Source organism: Saitoella complicata (genome assembly GCF_001661265.1).
Source record: "Saitoella complicata NRRL Y-17804 unplaced genomic scaffold SAICOscaffold_2, whole genome shotgun sequence".
Lineage (NCBI taxonomy): Eukaryota > Fungi > Ascomycota > Saitoellomycetes > Saitoellales > Saitoellaceae > Saitoella > Saitoella complicata.
In genome coordinates this window covers 689,826-707,424 of record NW_017566993.1, presented here as the reverse complement: position 1 = coordinate 707,424, position 17,599 = coordinate 689,826, and the positions used below count along the sequence as shown (strand labels likewise).

At 52.5% G+C, this 17,599-nt stretch overlaps 7 protein-coding genes and 1 non-coding gene across 8 annotated transcripts; 5 read left to right on the top strand and 3 right to left on the bottom strand.

Moving 5' to 3' along the window:
- The first annotated feature begins 1,500 nt into the window (after positions 1–1,500).
- Positions 1,501–3,383, top strand: SAICODRAFT_153674 (uncharacterized protein). The gene is made up of 3 exons (XM_019165563.1): positions 1,501–1,651; positions 1,732–3,113; positions 3,164–3,383. The coding sequence occupies exons 2-3, from the start codon at positions 1,739–1,741 to the stop codon at positions 3,172–3,174; spliced, it is 1,386 nt and encodes a 461-aa protein (XP_019027033.1). The 5' UTR covers positions 1,501–1,651; positions 1,732–1,738; the 3' UTR covers positions 3,175–3,383.
- A 1,247-nt stretch (positions 3,384–4,630) lies between these two features.
- Positions 4,631–6,246, bottom strand: SAICODRAFT_23257 (MFS general substrate transporter; the record flags this gene model as incomplete). The annotated part of the gene is made up of 2 exons (XM_019166686.1): positions 4,631–5,899; positions 5,959–6,246. 2 exons carry the CDS (start codon positions 6,244–6,246, stop codon positions 4,631–4,633), a joined length of 1,557 nt encoding a protein of 518 aa, XP_019027032.1.
- Positions 6,247–6,589: 343 nt separating this feature from the next.
- On the top strand, positions 6,590–7,695 carry SAICODRAFT_5134 (eukaryotic type KH-domain (KH-domain type I); the record flags this gene model as incomplete). The annotated part of the gene is made up of 2 exons (XM_019169052.1): positions 6,590–7,255; positions 7,336–7,695. 2 exons carry the CDS (start codon positions 6,590–6,592, stop codon positions 7,693–7,695), a joined length of 1,026 nt encoding a protein of 341 aa, XP_019027031.1.
- A 123-nt stretch (positions 7,696–7,818) lies between these two features.
- SAICODRAFT_t24 lies at positions 7,819–7,891 on the bottom strand. The gene has a single exon. It is a non-coding gene; the product is annotated as a tRNA-Ala (tRNA).
- Positions 7,892–8,793: 902 nt separating this feature from the next.
- Positions 8,794–10,980, top strand: SAICODRAFT_69212 (WSC-domain-containing protein; the record flags this gene model as incomplete). Its single annotated transcript, XM_019170458.1, has 1 exon — positions 8,794–10,980. The coding sequence occupies one exon, from the start codon at positions 8,794–8,796 to the stop codon at positions 10,813–10,815; it is 2,022 nt and encodes a 673-aa protein (XP_019027030.1). The 3' UTR covers positions 10,816–10,980.
- Positions 10,981–11,377: 397 nt separating this feature from the next.
- SAICODRAFT_28884 (GroES-like protein) lies at positions 11,378–12,533 on the top strand. The gene has a single exon (XM_019167263.1). It carries the CDS (start codon positions 11,425–11,427, stop codon positions 12,442–12,444), a length of 1,020 nt encoding a protein of 339 aa, XP_019027029.1. The 5' UTR covers positions 11,378–11,424; the 3' UTR covers positions 12,445–12,533.
- A 1,463-nt stretch (positions 12,534–13,996) lies between these two features.
- Positions 13,997–15,731, bottom strand: SAICODRAFT_88191 (amino acid transporter). Its single transcript, XM_019171538.1, has 2 exons — positions 15,534–15,731; positions 13,997–15,481 (listed from the first exon to the last, which is right to left on the bottom strand). The coding sequence occupies exons 1-2, from the start codon at positions 15,695–15,697 to the stop codon at positions 14,050–14,052; spliced, it is 1,596 nt and encodes a 531-aa protein (XP_019027028.1). The 5' UTR covers positions 15,698–15,731; the 3' UTR covers positions 13,997–14,049.
- A 1,122-nt stretch (positions 15,732–16,853) lies between these two features.
- Positions 16,854–17,252, top strand: SAICODRAFT_5129 (uncharacterized protein; the record flags this gene model as incomplete). Its single annotated transcript, XM_019169046.1, has 1 exon — positions 16,854–17,252. One exon carries the CDS (start codon positions 16,854–16,856, stop codon positions 17,250–17,252), a length of 399 nt encoding a protein of 132 aa, XP_019027027.1.
- Between the last annotated feature and the right edge of the window lie 347 nt (positions 17,253–17,599).

The window sequence follows — 17,599 nt, the reverse complement described above, 5'->3', positions numbered from 1 at the left end:
GCGGTGGCGGACATGTCGCCTAACAAGAACTTGACGCGCTCCAGGGGCGTCACGCCGGGGATGATGGGACAGTAAGCGTGCCCACGACGCTGTACACCCAAGATAGAGGCATAAAAGAGCGGATGATGCGGATGCGGTAGATACACCGCCACGACTCCAGTCGTTCCCGCAAAAGTGGAGAGTGGAAGACGATTCGCGACACGAGAGGAGAGTGCGGCGAGTTCGGCGTACGTCCAGGTCTCTTGGTCCGAACCGAGAGAGTCGAGATACCGAATCGCGACACGAGCCGGAAACGCGCGTGCAGAGTCAAGGAACATGTGGTGAAGCCCTTGGTCATTATCCAACACCTCCGGCTCAGAATTCAATATCGCCTCCCTCATGGTCTCTCCCTTGATGAGCTTGACAATGGATTCGAGGATGTAGTCGGCGGAGAGATGATTATACATCCTCATCTCCCCACCATGAATGACTAAATGCGGGACATCACTTCGTCCATGAACGCGGGAGAAAGAAACAAGTAACCCCTCCCCATCGACCTCACCCTCTCCAACTACCCCACCAACACAAACCTTCATCTCACCCTCGTCGTCCTCGACCGCAAACACGACATCCTCGTCCGCGTCTAAATCGCATACACCCCTCATAAAAGAGGTGATGGCATTCAAAACGGACGCCTGAGATGTTCCGGAAGGAAGACGGGTGGGAGAGACGGTGTTGGAGGCATTGATGGTGGTGGAAGTGGTGAGGGTGGGTAGGATTGTTGTGTAGAGCATTGCAGAGAATGAATGCGTTGCCCTTTGCTCGTCGCCTTGCCAGCTGAGGGCGGTGACCCTTATAAGCCTGATGCCTTCCCAGTCTTTGCCTTCCCACTCTTGGGCTTAGTCAAGTGTCGTTGGATCTGATAATTTGACAGCCACTAGCCTACTCTGGTAACTAGATCGTCGATCAAGATCAGATATCTCTCACACACAACCGCTGCGCCTCACCCGTCCGCCCCTTTGCTGGGTGAGATGAGCAGTCTCGGTCCACCCCACCGCGGCTCCTAGCAATTCCGCGCCGTTAACAACGTTAGCTGGTGTTGGCATGAACGACTCGGGTGCATTGGGTGTGAGGTGTGGATGCATTTTAGCGCAAGGGTAAATTATCTGATCGAGCTAATGGAGGGAGAGATGACCTTGATGGACTCGGTGCTGTGATGGTGGGGGAGCGAGGAGACGGAAAAGCTTGCAATTGGTCATGATTCAGACGCACGATTGCGCATTCATTCATGCGTTGAACACGATCTCGCGTTTTGCAGCTTCGAATTCACGGTATCGATCTCGGTTCCTCGAGCTCGTATACGTACATCGTACGCACGGAAGAGCGAGGAATTAGCCAATGCTCGGGCTCTCTGGTTATCGTCCGAAGCATGTCCTCAGATCAGCTGCTCTCTCTAGGCAGCTGCAGATCATCGCCGCATCTGCCCACTCCGCTGATCCGACCATCACAATTATCAGATGGCGCTAATCCCACCTGGTGGTTAGCGGGCGAGCCACACTGATCATCGACTTACCTTATACGGCGCATCGGCGAGGGAGCGTTTGTATTAAGGACACCGTGCCCGTCCTCGACTTTTTCCAGTTGCAAGGGTAGCATACATCCAGTAGCAGAGGTGAGCAAGAGTAGCATACATCCCCGGAGACGAAGCATACACCCGGGGTAATGAATGAGGACTGACATGGACATTGGCAGCACAACCATGAACGGCACCATCCACGACATCCTCTGCGCAGGTTTCGGCCCAGCCGGTTTGGCGATCGCCGTAGCCCTCCATGACCACCCCGCAACATCCCACATCTTCTCCTCCTACACCAAAGGCTTCCCCGGCCACCGCGGCTCCCTCGCAGACAGCGGTTACGCAACCTCTACCCCCCCTTCTCCCTCCTCCGAAACCGCTCCAGCCTCCTCGGTCTTATTCCTGGAGAAACAAGCACAGTTCCGTTGGCACCCGGGGATGTTGATCCCAGGTTCCCGTATGCAAATCTCGTTCCTGAAGGATATGTGTACCCTCCGCGATCCCACCTCTTCTTTCTCTTTCCTGTGTTACTTGAAGAGTAAGGGACGACTTGTGAACTACATCAATCTCGGGACTTTTTATCCGAGACGCGAGGAGTATGAGGATTACCTCCGTTGGGCGGCGGGGAGGTTTGGGGAGGTTGTTAGGTACTCACGCGAGGTCGTGGGTGTTGAGACGACGGAGTTGGAGGGTGGAAGGGTCGTGCGCGTCACGGCGAGGAACGTGCTGAACAACGAGACCGAGACCTACCTCACCCGCAATCTCATCCTCAGTACGGGAGGCCAAGCGAGGTTCCCGACATTGTTCGCAAAATACACCCCGCATCCACGCCTAATCCACTCCTCCTCCTTCCTCACCTCACTCCCATCCCTCCCCCTCCCCACCCTTCGCCGCGTGGCCGTCCTGGGCGGAGGTCAATCATCCGCCGAGATCTTCAGGCACCTCACCCACATCCTCCCCTCCTCCTCCGAAATCGACCTCGTCATCCGTGCACGCGCTTTGAAACCCTCAGACGACAGCCCCTTCGTCAACGAAGTCTTCAACCCAGAATCCACGGATGTGTTCTTTGATATGTCTGAGACGGAGAGAGACGGCGTCCGTCAAGACCTTCGTGCGACGAATTATGGTGTTGTGAGGAATGAGTTATTGGAGGAGTTGTATGAGGACTTGTATATCCAGGACAACTTACACCCAGACACTTCACGCACTCGTCCCCGTGCGCAGATCTTGACTCGCAGAGAAATTCTGGCAGTGAAACCGAATGAGGACGAGTCATTTACGCTACAGATGAGGAATGCGGCGACGGGGGAGGAGTATCAAGAAACGTATGATGCCATTTTCTTGGGTACGGGATACCACCGCGCACTCTACCGCACCCTCCTCGCGCCCCTCTCCCACCTCCTCCGTACCGCCGCAACCCGATCCGGGTCCGCGGATGGTGAGGTAAGCGAGGAGGAAGATATCGTTATTTCTCGTGATTATCGTGTGCAGCTGGTAGATGGGAAGGAAGGACCGAGGATTTGGTTGCAGGGGACGTGTGAGAGGACGCATGGGTTGAGTGATTCTTTGTTGAGTGTGTTGGGGGTTAGGGGGTGGGAGGTTGTTGAGAGTGTTCTTAACGCTTGAATCAAAATGGGGTTGAACTTCTGGGATGTTTATGGTGGTACATAGAGAGCTGGTCTCATGGGACTCGGGAGTTGTTTTACTCATTTTCCATTTTTGTGGGGGAGGGATGCGGGGTAACGTTATCGTTGTTGGGTTTGTGATTTTTTTGAAGTATATATCAGGTACTCGATTAAGGGGATCATTTTGGCTGAAGTTCTGTCTGTTCCTTGTAACTGTATGGCCATGCTTGTGACTTGCCCAACTTTGTCTTTCTGTTCATTCCGAGATCGACATACAGGCGTGCGGGTTCGAAGATCTAGAGGGAGTGTGACGGATATCGAGGATTACCCCGAACCATGGAGATGTTGCTCGAATGAGTGATGGCGGTTCGTACAGCTGGATCCATGAAGGTACGGTTTTTTCGAGACATCGATATCCGCAGCTGCAGATGTCTATGGCGGCCATGGGCATATCTGATAATACTCACAGAAATTACCGAGTTTAGATCTGCGAGCTGACTTCACGGAGGAACCGGTGCAAAGTGTAAAAATATCTTCTGTTGGTACAGAGCCTTCTCTCTCACTACCTCCGCCATGCTATCCATATCGTACACGCCCTTGTCCCTCACATTGCTCGTCTTCGCCATCAAATGGGAACGTTTGCAAATGCCGGCACCATTCAGGATGCGTGGGAACGTTCAATACTTTGCAAGTGGAGGATGGAGCCCAACAGTTACGACCGATGGAGACATTCGATCAAACATTCAACCCACGTAAGGCCGCTTTTCAATGACCATCGGTGCTCATAACCAGATTGCAACGATATGAACGATCACGAGTACGGTGTGTGTGGCAAGCGTTCTTCTGTGCCAAAACCTGTCGCGCGTTCCCGACACGTCGCTTGCAACAGGGAATATCGTCACATCACCCTTCTCTCTTTTTTGTGTCAGATAATAACAGGTGGCAGGACATTCCCTTTGTGGAACAACGTGTTTTCGCACACGATCACCATGGTTATGTGAAAATGCCTCAGTAAGGACAAAAACCACAAGTTAACATTCAGGAGGAGGCGGTATTCCTATCACATCTTCTGCGGATTGCGTTGCTCTGCGCAAACTCGACTACGATCCAGCCTCCGCCTTCGTGGGCAATCGAAGATACATCACAGCTCGATTCCGCTGCATTTGAGATGAGTTTATTCCAAAAAAAGGACTATCAGATACGGCCATACCATGATGAAAGCACAGGATCCCGTCCGATCTCCTAAGTTAAGCATCATAGGGCCCAGTCAGTACTAGCGTGGGAGACCAGCTGGGAATACTCGGGTGCTGTATCTTATACTGCCATTCCTTTTGATCCGAATGCAATTGTATTCATATTTTTGTTGAAATTATTAATATAGGTATGCAGAAATGCTTCGGTATCAAATGCCAATTCCTTCCTTCTGTTGCCTCTGCTTTCTCGTCAACACTCAAGAATAAGCATACCGACTCCACTTTCTCAATGTTTGTCCCTTGTAGAAGAAAAAGAACGGTATCGGCATCATCGCCAGACAAATAAACCCAAGAACCGCACTCGCCCAGACATTCCCCAACCTCGCATACATCGCACTCGAGAAAAGCGGGAACCCCGCCGCGAAACTACTCCTCACAAACGAATTACTCGCGAGTGCACTCGCCGCGTAAACCCGGTACGAATCGACCAAGAAGGAGAAGACTGGGATGTAAACCAAGAGTACACCAGCACCGAAGGGTATACCGGCGATGATGGGCACGATCCAGTGGATGCTTTTGTAAGAGGTGAAAGCGAACCACAACATCCCAACGGGAACCAGCACTCCACCAACCATGGCACCTCTCAACCGTTCCTCTGGCACCATCGCCTCCCCCTTCTCCGCCAACTCCTGCGCCCTTCTAGCATAAAGCCCATTCCAATACGGCTGTGACAACGTAGCTCCAACCATCCCAATCCCAATTCCCAAGAATGCCAACCCAGTACACGATGACGGAAACCCATGAGAAACGTGGAAAACGAGTGGGAAGGCTTGGAAGAAGAGGTAGAGGATGCCGAGGAGGAAAGCGGTGTAGATGTTGAGTGCGAGGATGATGGGTTCGTAAATGAGAAGTTGGAAGGGACGGAGGACCGAAACCCCGATCGTCTTCAGGATGGATTTCTGGGAGACTTCCATTGGCGCCCGCAAGTTGGGATTGCCTGTTTCTTGACGTTCCCGAGCAGCGACCTTGACGAGAAGCTTGGGCGCATAAGTCTCGGGGACACCGAGCGCAATCGCAATAAGCACGACGAAACTCCATATCAAACTCACCCAAAACACCCACCTCCATCCCGCGCCCGCGACAATAAATCCACCCAATATCGGACCCACAACAGGTCCCAGAAACGGACTGGCAGTATACACCGCCATTGGTCCTCCAAGATCTTTCTTCGCAAACATATCACTCACCGTACCTCCCGCTACGGACAAAAACGCCGATCCGGTCATACCGTGGATGAATCGAACGGGGTGGAAAAGCCAGACGGTTGGGGAGAGGGCGAGAGGGATGTTGAGGAGGCAGAAGAGGGTGTAGGAGATTAGGTAGATTGGGCGGCGGCCGAAGAATTCTGAGAGGGGGGCGAGGAAGAGGGGACCGGTTCCTAGGCCAGCGATGAAGAGGGTTAGGCCGATGATTGCGACAATGTGGGATATGTGGAGAGAATCTTGGATTCCGGTGTATGTTGATGTCTGTCGCCATTGTTAGCTGATAGAAGAGGAAAAAGAGTGAAGGGAGGAATAGGACGTACGTAGATTGAGGAGTTACAGGTCACGCATAGGGATGCGTTTGAGACAATAATTGTGATCAACCATTTTCGTGCTGGAGACATGTTCAAAGGATTCAGCGGGTCGCCATCCTTGAACTCGACGAGGGTAACATCATCCTCCACACGAAGCTTCTTCTCGTTCTCGGGATGCGCCGGCTCAAGGTCGCGATCTGCGCCAGTTTCAAGAGGTGGACCCCCATCTACCGGGATTGTTGTCGTTGACTCTGACTCTGAATCATGATGTTTATCCTTCTCCATTGCGACTGTCATGGTCGAATTGTCATGGTGGTGAGTTTCTCGTTAAGCTTATTAAGCGGGTACCGACAACTCCCGAGGTTCACGAGTTAACGTTGTGGGGCAAAACTTGCCGATGTACCCGGCCGGGAATTGACAAAAGGGGAGAAGTAGAGTAAGTGTAGATTATTTTTGAGTGCGTATGAAGGAAAAAAATAACTTATCTGTCTTCATCCCATGGACTGAACTGACGTGTCACGTGCGCTACACCTTTCGAGGGCGCAGAAGTTTCTTGTCGATAAGGCTGAGGCCGAGGCGAAAAAGTTAAAGTCAGTCAACAACCATCCCCGTCAATTCAGTAAGAAGAAGACGACCTACGATGTCAGACACAGAAGAAAGACCACAGGACACCGTCGAAGAGGCTACTGAAGCCCCAGTTGTCAACAAGAACAAGCGTTACCGCAAGCCAAAGCCATGGGATACCGACGACATCGACCACTGGAAGGTCGATCCTTTCACCGCTGAGGACAACGTGGCTGGATCATTCACGGAAGAGTCATCATTCGCCACGCTGTTTCCCAAGTATCGCGAACGATACTTGCGCGAGATCTGGCCTCATTTGACGAGAGCGTTGGAGAGATATGGACTCACCGCCGTTCTGGATTTGGTGGAGGGTTCCATGACAGTCAAAACTACCCGCAAAACCTACGATCCCTCATCCATCCTCAAGGCTCGCGACCTCATCAAACTCCTCGCCCGTTCCGTTCCCTTCCCCCAAGCTATCAAGATCATGGACGACGCAGTTGCATGTGATATCATCAAGATTGGTAACCTCGTCAGAAATAAGGAGAGATTCGTGAAGAGACGACAGAGAATTTTGGGACCGGGGGGACAGACGCTGAAAGCGTTGGAGTTGTTGACGCAGTGTTATATTATGGTGCAGGGTAATACTGTGGCTGCCATGGGTGGTTTCAAGGGGTTGAAGGAGGTTAGGAAGGTTATTGAGGATTGTATGAAGAACATTCATCCGATTTACCATATCAAGGTATGTCAAACCCCGGTGAAGGGCAGCGATGCTGAGTGCGATGCGCACCCGCGGAACAGAAGGCTAATCTTTGATAACAGGAACTCATGATCAAACGCGAACTCGCAAAGAACCCCGCCCTAGCAACCGAATCCTGGGACCGCTTCCTCCCTCAATTCAAAAAACGCAACGTTGCCCGCCGCGCCCCCAAAACCGTCAAACCCAAAAAGGTCTACACCCCCTTCCCTCCAGCACCGACTATGTCCAAGGTCGACAAGCAGTTGGAGTCTGGAGAGTATTTTCTCAAGGCTGGAGAGAGGGAGAGGAAGGCGAAGGAGGCGAAGGCCGAGAAGAGGGAGGAGAGGAGTGCGGAGAAGAGGAGGGAGAGGGAGGAGGGGTTTGTGGCGCCGGTGGAGGAGGTGAGGGAGAAGAAGAGGAAGAGGGTTGCTATTGCGGAGTAGTCAAGATGTGGTTTAGCATAGCATTCACAATCAACGTCTGTCCCGTCTAGTGTCTTCAACGTCTTGGCGCATGCCGTTGATTCATTGTGGGACTTAGGGTGTAAAACGTGAAAAAGAAATTTGTGGAGAGGCTGGGAGTCGAACCCAGTACCTCTCGCATGCTAAGCGAGCGCTCTACCAGATGAGCTACATCCCCAATTTGATACCTCACTCTTCAGGATCGTCTAATTATGCCTTCGGCGGCAGACCACGGGGACTGGTTCTAGCCCCGCCCTGGCAGGTTTCAATGCGCCTACCCGCTTCGCCAGCGCCAGCACAAAGCCAATTGCGCTACCAACAACAGCATCCGGGCATTGGCGAAACGTATTATTTCTACTGATCCCTTGCGTTGAAGGGGATTTGCTGAGACAGAATGAGACATCTCTCCAAGACAAGCTGGCTGATAGATATTCCGAAATATTAAGCGAGATGTTGACAATTGGCTGGTACGTGCGTGCTAGAGGAAAAGGAAGGGGCACGATGAGGAAGTGCTCAATCGCATGGAGCGGACTAAGAACCACCTCCACCCATTCCCTTAAAGACGTGACTGAGGTTGCTTTGTTCCTGATCGGTGGCTTTCGGAAGCGCGCGCACTGACCAACCAGAAGCTTCGACGCAGTGCACAGACCCTGCTAATGGAAGAAGCAGGCGTCCGGGCGTCTCTGTCCGCTGCTGTGCCGTGTCAACGCTGCTTGACGTCCAGCAGTACCGTGCTGCGCGCGGCCAATCACATGGAGCGGGTCCACCCGTGTCAGACGTCGGCGGCTTTTGGATTGACCAACCAGAAGCCCCGACGCAGTGCACAGACCTAAGAGCACGTGTGGCCCAGACCGCCTGCGAGACAAGCCCACGACACTCGGCTCCCTGGTCTGTGCGCGCGAGACATTCTCGAACGACTCAGAACGCCATGTGTGAAAGTTCTTTTCCGGGACACCGCATCCGTCGTCACAAAGGCCTGCCCCCTCCACGGTCTATAAGAACCCCTCCCCCCCTCCCCCCTCCCCCCTCCCCCCATCCATCCGCTGTTAGTTATCGACTCGGTGTCCTTCTTTGACGACAATGCCTTCCATCAAGCTCTTGACTAACGCCGCCCTCTTGTTGGCTGCTTCCCTCTTGGCCAGTGCCGCTCCGGCTCCGGCTCCTGTCGCTGAGGCCGAGCCTTGGTGGTTTGGTAGCGACGATACCACCACTACCACCACTACCACCACCACTACCACTACCACCACCACTGCCCCCACCGGCACGGTGACCTCCTACGCTGCGTGGTCTACCTGCACCGGTGCCCCCGCCTACTCCACCTTCGTCTCCAACCGCAAGACTACCTCTACTCAAACTGGTTACTCTACCTATGCCACCTCTGTCGCCTTCACCGACAACACTTGGGTTCAGATCACAGACATCGGTACCAAGGGTAACATGTACACTTTTTACGTCGACGGTGTCTACCAGGGTTACACCTCTTTGGACTACCAGACCGACTTGACCTCCAACTGTGGTACTGACCCCGCTACCTGTGTTTCCCTTGGCTGGTCCAACGGAATCTTCGGTCCCTTCTCCGCTGGTACCCACACCATCACCTTTGAGGACTCCAACATCAATGGTAACTTTGCTGGTGGATTGAACCCCTCTGGATGGACTGCTGCGTTCGCTTTCGGTACTACCGTTAAGCCTACCACTACCACCCTCAAGACCACCACTACATCCTCTACCACCACTACTGCTCCTACCACCACTACTTCGTCGACCACCACTACCGTCGCTCCTACCACCACTACTTCGTCGACCACCACTACATCCTCAACCACCACTACATCCTCTACCACCACATCCTCAACCACCACTACATCCTCAACCACCACCACTTCCTCCGCGACTACCCCTGTCGCTAACATCGGCGGTGGTATTGTGAACACTGGTGTCGTCTACCTTACATCTACCTCCTCCTCCACCACTGTCGCCCCTGTTGCGCAGACCACCACCACCTCCTCCTCCGTCGCTGCCGCTGCCACCTCCACCGCCTCCACTAGCTTCAACACCCCCATTGGATACCAGGTTGTCTTCTCTGCCAAGACTGGTGCTGTTCAGGGTTCCGGCTACATGACCTACGAGCCTCTCGTCTCTGCCAACTCTGACCTCTGCGCAGCCTTCTGTACTTCCGTCTCCGGATGTCAGTTCTTCAACATGTACACCCAGCAGATGAGCGATGGTACTTCCCAGTACATTTGTTCCTTGTACAGCCAGGTCAACTACGGCAATACTGCTACCAACTACGGATCTGGTGACGTTACTGCCATTGTCGACTCTTACGGTTACGCCTTGAACAGTGTCACTCTCACTACCTCCACCTCTTCCTCCGTCGCTGCTGTCGCTACCCCCGCTGGTCCTACTCACTTGTCCGCGTACGGAACTTGGTCTTCCAAGGGTTGTTACACTGAGGCTACCAACGCCCGTGCTTTGTTGAACTTCATGTCTCTTAGCACTGCCCAGCAGACCATCCAAGGATGTTTGGACGCTGCTGCCGCTGCTGGATGGACTATGGCCGGTATGGAGTACGGTGGTGAGTGCTGGGCCGGAAACGCTTTGTCTCTCGGTTCCGTCTCTACCTCACTCTCTGACTGTTCCATGACGTGTAACGGTGACTCCTCCACCTACTGTGGTGCCGGTAATCGTCTCTCCCTCTACACCAAGGGTACCACCGCCAACTTGGCTGCTATCGTCTCTGACACCGTTGCTTCTGCTACCTCCGCTGTCGCTTCCACCGTCGCTGCCGTCACCGCCGCCGCTATCCCCTCCCCCGTTTCTGGATGGCAGGAGACTTTCTACGGAATGAGCGCCTCTGTCTCTTCCATCAACAACAACTACATGGGTATTTACTACCCCTCGTCTGGGTACTCCACATCTGATTGTGCGGCTCACTGTTCCTCCACCTCTGGATGCAACTTCTTCAACATCTACATCAACAGTGGTGTTGCGGTCTGTGCGCTCTACTCTTCTATCGTTCCTTACACCAACCTTGCCAATGGCGGCTCTGGCTTGATTTCTCAGTCTGCTGGGTACCTCGCCAACGTTGCTTGCACGTAAGCAATGTCGCTGAAAAGGAGTGATGACGGATTGTATATAATATGATAGAGGGGGATACCGGAGTTTTTAAACTGTGTTCGGGCATTAGTTTACCGTTGATACCCGACCGTTTTGGTTAGCATTCTATTTATAAATAGGCTAGCGGCTGGTCTGCGACCTTGTCGCCTTTTAATCTTATTAGTCTTTCGATTGCAATTGATTGGCCTGTTTGTTCTACAAATTGTTCATCTTCATCTTCGTGGTGCTCTGCAAAGTGTTCACTGTCAGCAGGATCTGGTACGATGGGATCACTGGTCAATGGTTCGTGGCTACGGTATGAGGTTCTCATGTAGCAATGACAAGCAGCAGGCATCTGTTCGTATCGGACCTTCCTCTACATTGGATCCGCCTCCCGTTCCGGATCAAATGATCAATACAATTGACCATTCTTTCGCCATATTCGCCATTTCCCTTTTGCCATTCCCGAGGGCTTATTAAGCACAGATGCACCGAAGCGCTGCGAAAAGTCCGAGTGACGTGATCAGATCCCCCGCGTATAAGAACAACCTCCAAAACCTGCAGTCCATCAAATCCTCACAACCAGCAGATCACAGATCAGTCCAATCGAAAATGTCCAACCAAGCAGCCTGGATCAAAGAATCAAAAGCAAACCCCGTCGTTGTTGACTCAGCCCCCGTCTACACTCCCGGCAAGGGTGAAGTCGTCGTCAAGAATGCCGCCGCGGCAATTAACCCCGTCGACTGGAAAATCCAAGATTCGGGGTATTTCATTAACACATACCCCAATATCCTCGGTACGGACGTTGCTGGTACCATCGAGGAGGTTGGAGAGGGTGTGACTGAGTTCAAGAAGGGTGATCGTGTCCTCGCATACGCCGCGTCTCTTGGACTTGGTGGAAAGCCCGAGTACGCCGGATTCCAGAAGTATACCCTCGCTCCTTCGTTCTTGGTTACCAAGCTCCCCGAGAACGTGAGTTTCGACGAAGGCGCTGTTCTGCCCCTCGGCCTCGCAACCGCCGCCCACGGTCTCTTCTCCGACAAACACCTGAGCCTTGTCCGTCCCTCCGGAACTCCCGAAGCTCCCCGCGCCAAGCACAACCTCTTGATCTGGGGTGGATCCTCATCCGTTGGTGCCTCCGCCGTTCAGCTCGCGGCTCGCTCAGGCTACACCGTCATCTCTACCGCCTCCGCACACAACCATGATTTGGTGATCTCCCTTGGTGCTGCGAAGGTGTTTGACTACAAAGACCCCGAGGTCGTTTCCAAGATCCAAGATTCCGTCTCTGGCGGCGAGTGGGTCGGCGCATTCGACGCTATCTCCGAAGGCGGCTCGGTCGAGAAAAGCGCCGAAGTCATCAAGACCGGTAAAGTCGCCACCACCCTTCCCCCGCCCGAAAACCTCCCCGAAGGTATCCAGGCCTCTGGAGTCTTTGCGGGGTTGTTGGCAACGCAGGAAGCCGAGTTGGGCAAGTGGTTGTTTAATGAGTATTTGCCCGGTGCGTTGGCGGATGGACAGGTTAAGCCTGCACCGGCGCCATTGGTTGTTGAGGGTGGGTTGGAGGGTACGCAGAAGGCTATGGATACGTTGAAGAAGGGTGTTAGTGGAAAGAAGGTGGTTATCAACCCATAAGTAGTAACGTTGCGGATTGTTGGGTGCGCGGGAGGAGTTGAGGGAATGTTACGATAGGGCTGAGCGATATTGAGGAAGGGCATGAATACATCATTGTTTACCACGACGGCTGCACTCTCACGATAGTAATTCACATCCTGAACCGCTTTTATCAATCCGAATTATGTGGATAGGTTGTGCGAACCATGTGAGGGTGGTTATCTTCCGGATTCGGAAGACGTATTTGGAAATAGAAAGAGGGTTTACGATGGCTCAAAGGGTTAATGCGTTGCTTTGAGAAGAAAAAACATACAGCTACTGTTTACGAATTGGGTGCACTCTACAATGACAATTCACATCCTGAACCACAAGCACGGTACCATAAAGCACCGGGCCAGCAACACAGGATGAGCGACGGATCGTATGACCGTCGTCAGACCCCGTTCCTCACCTCCTTTATTCACGCACTACCCACCATTTTGTAGGGAGATTTACCATCTTATCTCCACCGGGGCTTTTCAGCGGTAACCGGAGTGGCCGGCGCAGTAACTTTTCTGCGCTTAGAGGTGGCCTTCAAGCCAGTCTCCCTCAATTGCGGTGTCGGGACACCGTTCTCTTGGGATCCAACGAGCCCAAATAAATAACAGGCAGGGAGTGGGAACTCGTTGGGGGGGTATAGGGTAGGGAGATGGGGAGGTTAGTAGTGCGAGGAGGCAAGAGTCCGAAGGAAGGGGGAGTCACCAATTTCCCAGCTTTACCTGTAGAATTGACGTTCTGCTGCCCAGCTTTACCTGTAACTTTCTTCGCGAGCGCGGTGATCGACTCTCTTGTCCGCCGCTTTCAGGACCGCTTTAAGAAGCGCACCCTTCTCCTTCCTCGTCTCAGCTTCTGCCTTGACCTTCATTGAATCCAAAAACTGACGGGACGCTACGCTTGAACTTACGCAATGCGGAATCACCGGACTTCTTTTTGCTGAACTAGTACCAAAGCTGGCCAGTAGTGAGCTCATGACACACATGGTAACAGACAGTAAGCGGGTTAACCAAGTGAATAGTATCACAAACTGGGAAAGAAATCCCAGCCTCCTTCAATTCAAGCAGAAGGAGGGCCTCTTTCACGTCTTCAAGAGCAGCAGTGATAGTCTGCTTCGCCTTAACGAAGCGAGTTCCTGTCGAAGAAGGTTAGCATAGGCAAAGGTGAGAAGTTCAGAAGAACAAACCGCGAGCTCACTGGTGTCGATCATGCTGGACATTGTTGTAGTAGTTGTTTTGAGGTTGTTGATAGCTGGAAAGCTGGTTGTAAGTATACTCGCTAAGAAGTGAGTAGTTGGTAAAGAAGAGAAAGCCTAATCCGGTACGGGCTCACGGTGGTCGTGTCAAGATCTGAGAGGAAGCTTGGCATTTTCGAGGGAGAAATGGAGCACTATCATACTTATACCTATAGCATGAGTTGGTGAGCACGACGAGGACATCCTCAATTGCAACCGGGCCGTGGACTGACCAATGATGGCCTGGACTGAGAACCTACTACGATGTCTGAAGAATGCTTGAATGATACATTATTGAACTATATTATGCGCATTAACGTACAACTCCAAACCTACATAAACCCCAGAGAACCATAAATCTACTCCCCCTTAGCAACCTGAACCTTAACAAACCTCTTCCTCGTCCACCCATCACGCGCCTCAACAACCTCCTTCTCCAACCTATACCCACCCCACCACGGCATAATCACCGCCCAAACCAACCAATAAACCCCTCCAGCTGCAATAACTCCCCATCCAATCACACAATGCAACCAATACGGTAAGCTCTTATACACATTCTGAGCCGCAGTCTCGGGCGGTACGAAAGGCGCAATAACGAGATATAGGTTCGAGAGGAGGAAGAAGATTGCGACGGGGAGGGTTGCGGAGAGGGATGGGTACCAGTTGTAGGCGGCGCGGTGGGTGTAGAGCCAGATGAGGGCGATGGAGACGAAGACGTTGACGATGGAGAGGGGGTAGGAGATGACGTTTAGGATGAGGTTGTAGGCGTCTCCTGGGGGTGGAGCGAGCATGATAATTACCGAGACGATCCAGTGTTCGAAGAGACCCATCAAGGGTGCGTTGCAGGGTTTGTTGCTCGCCCAGAGGGAGGAGAAGGGGAGGATTCCCTCGCGGCCGAGTTCTTGAACGAGACGGCCTTGGGAGAAGATCACCGACAGGACGTTTCCGTAGGCGGAGAGGGCGACGAAGACTGACAGGGCACGCTCTGCGCGGGGACCGAAGACGTTGCGGAAGAATGAGGCGGCAAGAATGCGGCCGGAGGACATTATTTCGGCTTTGGGGACAGCGGCGAAGTATGCGATGTTTGCGAGCATGTAGAGAATTCCGACGATGATGATCGCTGTGGGCGCCGCGATCTTGAGGGTGCGGATGGGGTTCTTCATCTCGGACATGGAGTAGTTTGCGTTAGAGTATCCGATGTAGGACCAGATTACGTTGTAGAGTGCGTTGACGACACCGTAAGCTGACCCAGTCGTGCCTTCGAATGCATTGGAGAAGTTGTCGGGCTTGTCGACTTTGAGATGGCCCCCCAGCGCGGCGAAACCTGCGACGATAATAATGAGGAGGATGATGAGCTTGATTACGCCCAACACGTTTTGGAGACGCAGTCCCCATTTCAGAGCAAGACCGTGGATGAGGAATGCGGAGGTGACACAAGCCAATCCGATACCACGCTGATTCCAGCGATTGACCTCGACGTTTGCGGCGTTGAGGATATACTCTCCAAACACGACACTATTCGATCCTGCCCAGCCGAGGAGCATGACATATCCGGTATAAAGTCCCGTTACGAGGAACCGAGGCTTCCGGTACACGAACTCCAGGTAGTTCTTCTCCCCGCCGTTGACAGGGATTTTACTTCCGAACTCGACATATACTGCCATACCGGCCATTCCGATCAGCATTCCGCCGAACCAGATGAAGAGTGCGAGGCCGACACTGCCACTCTGGGAGAGGATGGTACTTGGGGTGGAGAAGATTCCGGTACCGATCATGCGGTTGAAGATGCTACACAAGAGTTAGAAGACGAAACAGATCAGAGAAGAGGGCAGGGACATACAGGAAGATCGCACTGATGAGACCAATCTGTTTGCGCGACTCGCTCGTATGGGGGATATCTACATTGCTCTCTTGATCGTACGAAGGCGCAGAATCATCCTGAACCGCAACGACTCCAGGTGCTTTCCCGTGCTTGTCACTCGATCGCGAGCTCACGTCCGACATGATTGTATGTTTTTATCCACGAGCGTCAACGTCCAGCACGCGGTATGTATATGTCGTTGACCAGGTCAATTGCGACATCGACATGCTCTTCGAGATGACTCCCCATTCTAGAAAACAATTGCGTGCTTGCCATTTTTTCTTAGAGCAGATGGGCGTTTGTATGAAGCTGCTAAATTTGTTTGGCGTGTGCGACTACCGGATGCCTTCCGCTGGGTAGCACGGAACTACTTTAATCCGATGAGCCGCCCATGAATTTGGTACTGTATGCCCGAAGCGACGGACGACTCGACGAAGACAGAGCAAAGAAGGGTAGATGGCAAGCATGAGTAGTCAGATCATTTACCGATTGCGTGCTTGCCGTACCCTTTCTCGACAGCAAGTCCTTCAGACTGGCAGACGTTCAAGCGCAGCCGGCACACACATGATTTTACTTGACCATGGAGGATTTAGCCTACTGCTGTGTGCAAAATTCTTGACGCGGCGCATTTTACCGCCTATCTGCGCGGGGATAGTTTCATGAACCCCCCCATCTTCGTAGACAAGGCTTGGAAGGGCGATTTCAAGGGAGACATTAATAGATCAGACTCTTAGGAATCGATAGATGTCCTCAAAACGCGTGTAGTACCGTCTCTCATAGAGTTGTGACATTAAGAAAGGTTTTGGAATAGGTGCATGATGTTGCATGAACATGCATGAAAGCAACGAAAACACTCTCTGAACCCACAAACCTCAAAAACTGTTAGAATCAAAGAAACCACACGTAGAACTTGTTCATCTAAGCTCCCTCTATCTCATGGAATCCGGAGCTGCATCCCTAGTGGCTTCCAGGGTCTGTTTCTTTCTTAAACCTGAAATCACCTTTTCAGCATGAAGCGACTGAGGGAGGCCTTGTGGCCCAAAACCGGTGGCACGACGTGATTGCTAAGGATAGGTATGCTCAGTTTGAACCGTTACTCGACCTCCGAGGCCTTTATCTATGTTGTTTTAGGGGTTTTTGTCATATGGAGTTTATGATTCGCGCGCACATGGGAAAGTTACGTCAAGAAGTTTGCACACAGCAGTACTGCTGGTTGCAAAATGCCTGTCGCAGGGCCTAAAATCACCCCTGCGCGTCTGACATCGACACTCCAACAAAACGCGTCATATCTCCATCAATATGCCTCCTAGGAAGCTGAGAGGAGCAGCCAAACAATCAGTTCAGCTCAGGGCTTCAAGCCGCACCCCCAAACCCCCGCCTAGGCTCGAGGATGATTTGCGTTCAAGCCCTCCGTCAAAACCACCCGCCAGGGTTAAACGTACCAAAACAGTCATTGATCTCGAAATCGAAGACCCAGCTCCTGAACCTGTGAGTCTATACAATGATTTCATGGTTCAGGTAATTGTTACTAGGGAGCCGAAATTTAGGTATGCCCAAGGACCCTTCATGGTCGACCCCCTGAAAGAATGGGACTTTGTTCAACCACTATTGCTCGATTTCGCCCTCGAGGAGTTGCGTCAGGACCCTGTGGTCAAAGAGGGCATCAACATTCACTCCCTTACTCCCTACATTCAATAAAAAGTTGTACGCGGTCGTTCCAAGGATGCACCATGGTGTCGACTACGGTACCCCCTCAACTGGGAAGCATTCATTGAGGCCGTCAACGCTGAGCGCATGGTACCTAAGATCGAGTGGACAGCTTTCATTCAAATCGATACGCGCTTCGTACCGCAAATCCAGTCTCTCTCCCGTACCGAAGACCTCGAAACTCCCACTAGGTCCTCCCAGCAGAAGTCAAGGCCCCGCAACATTCCATTCGCAAGGGCTAGGAATACAGCAACTACGAGGGCCCTTCAGGATGTTTCTGTCAACATCGAGGGAGACCCTGTTGCTTACCACAAGTTGCTTGCCGTACAGTCCCTTCA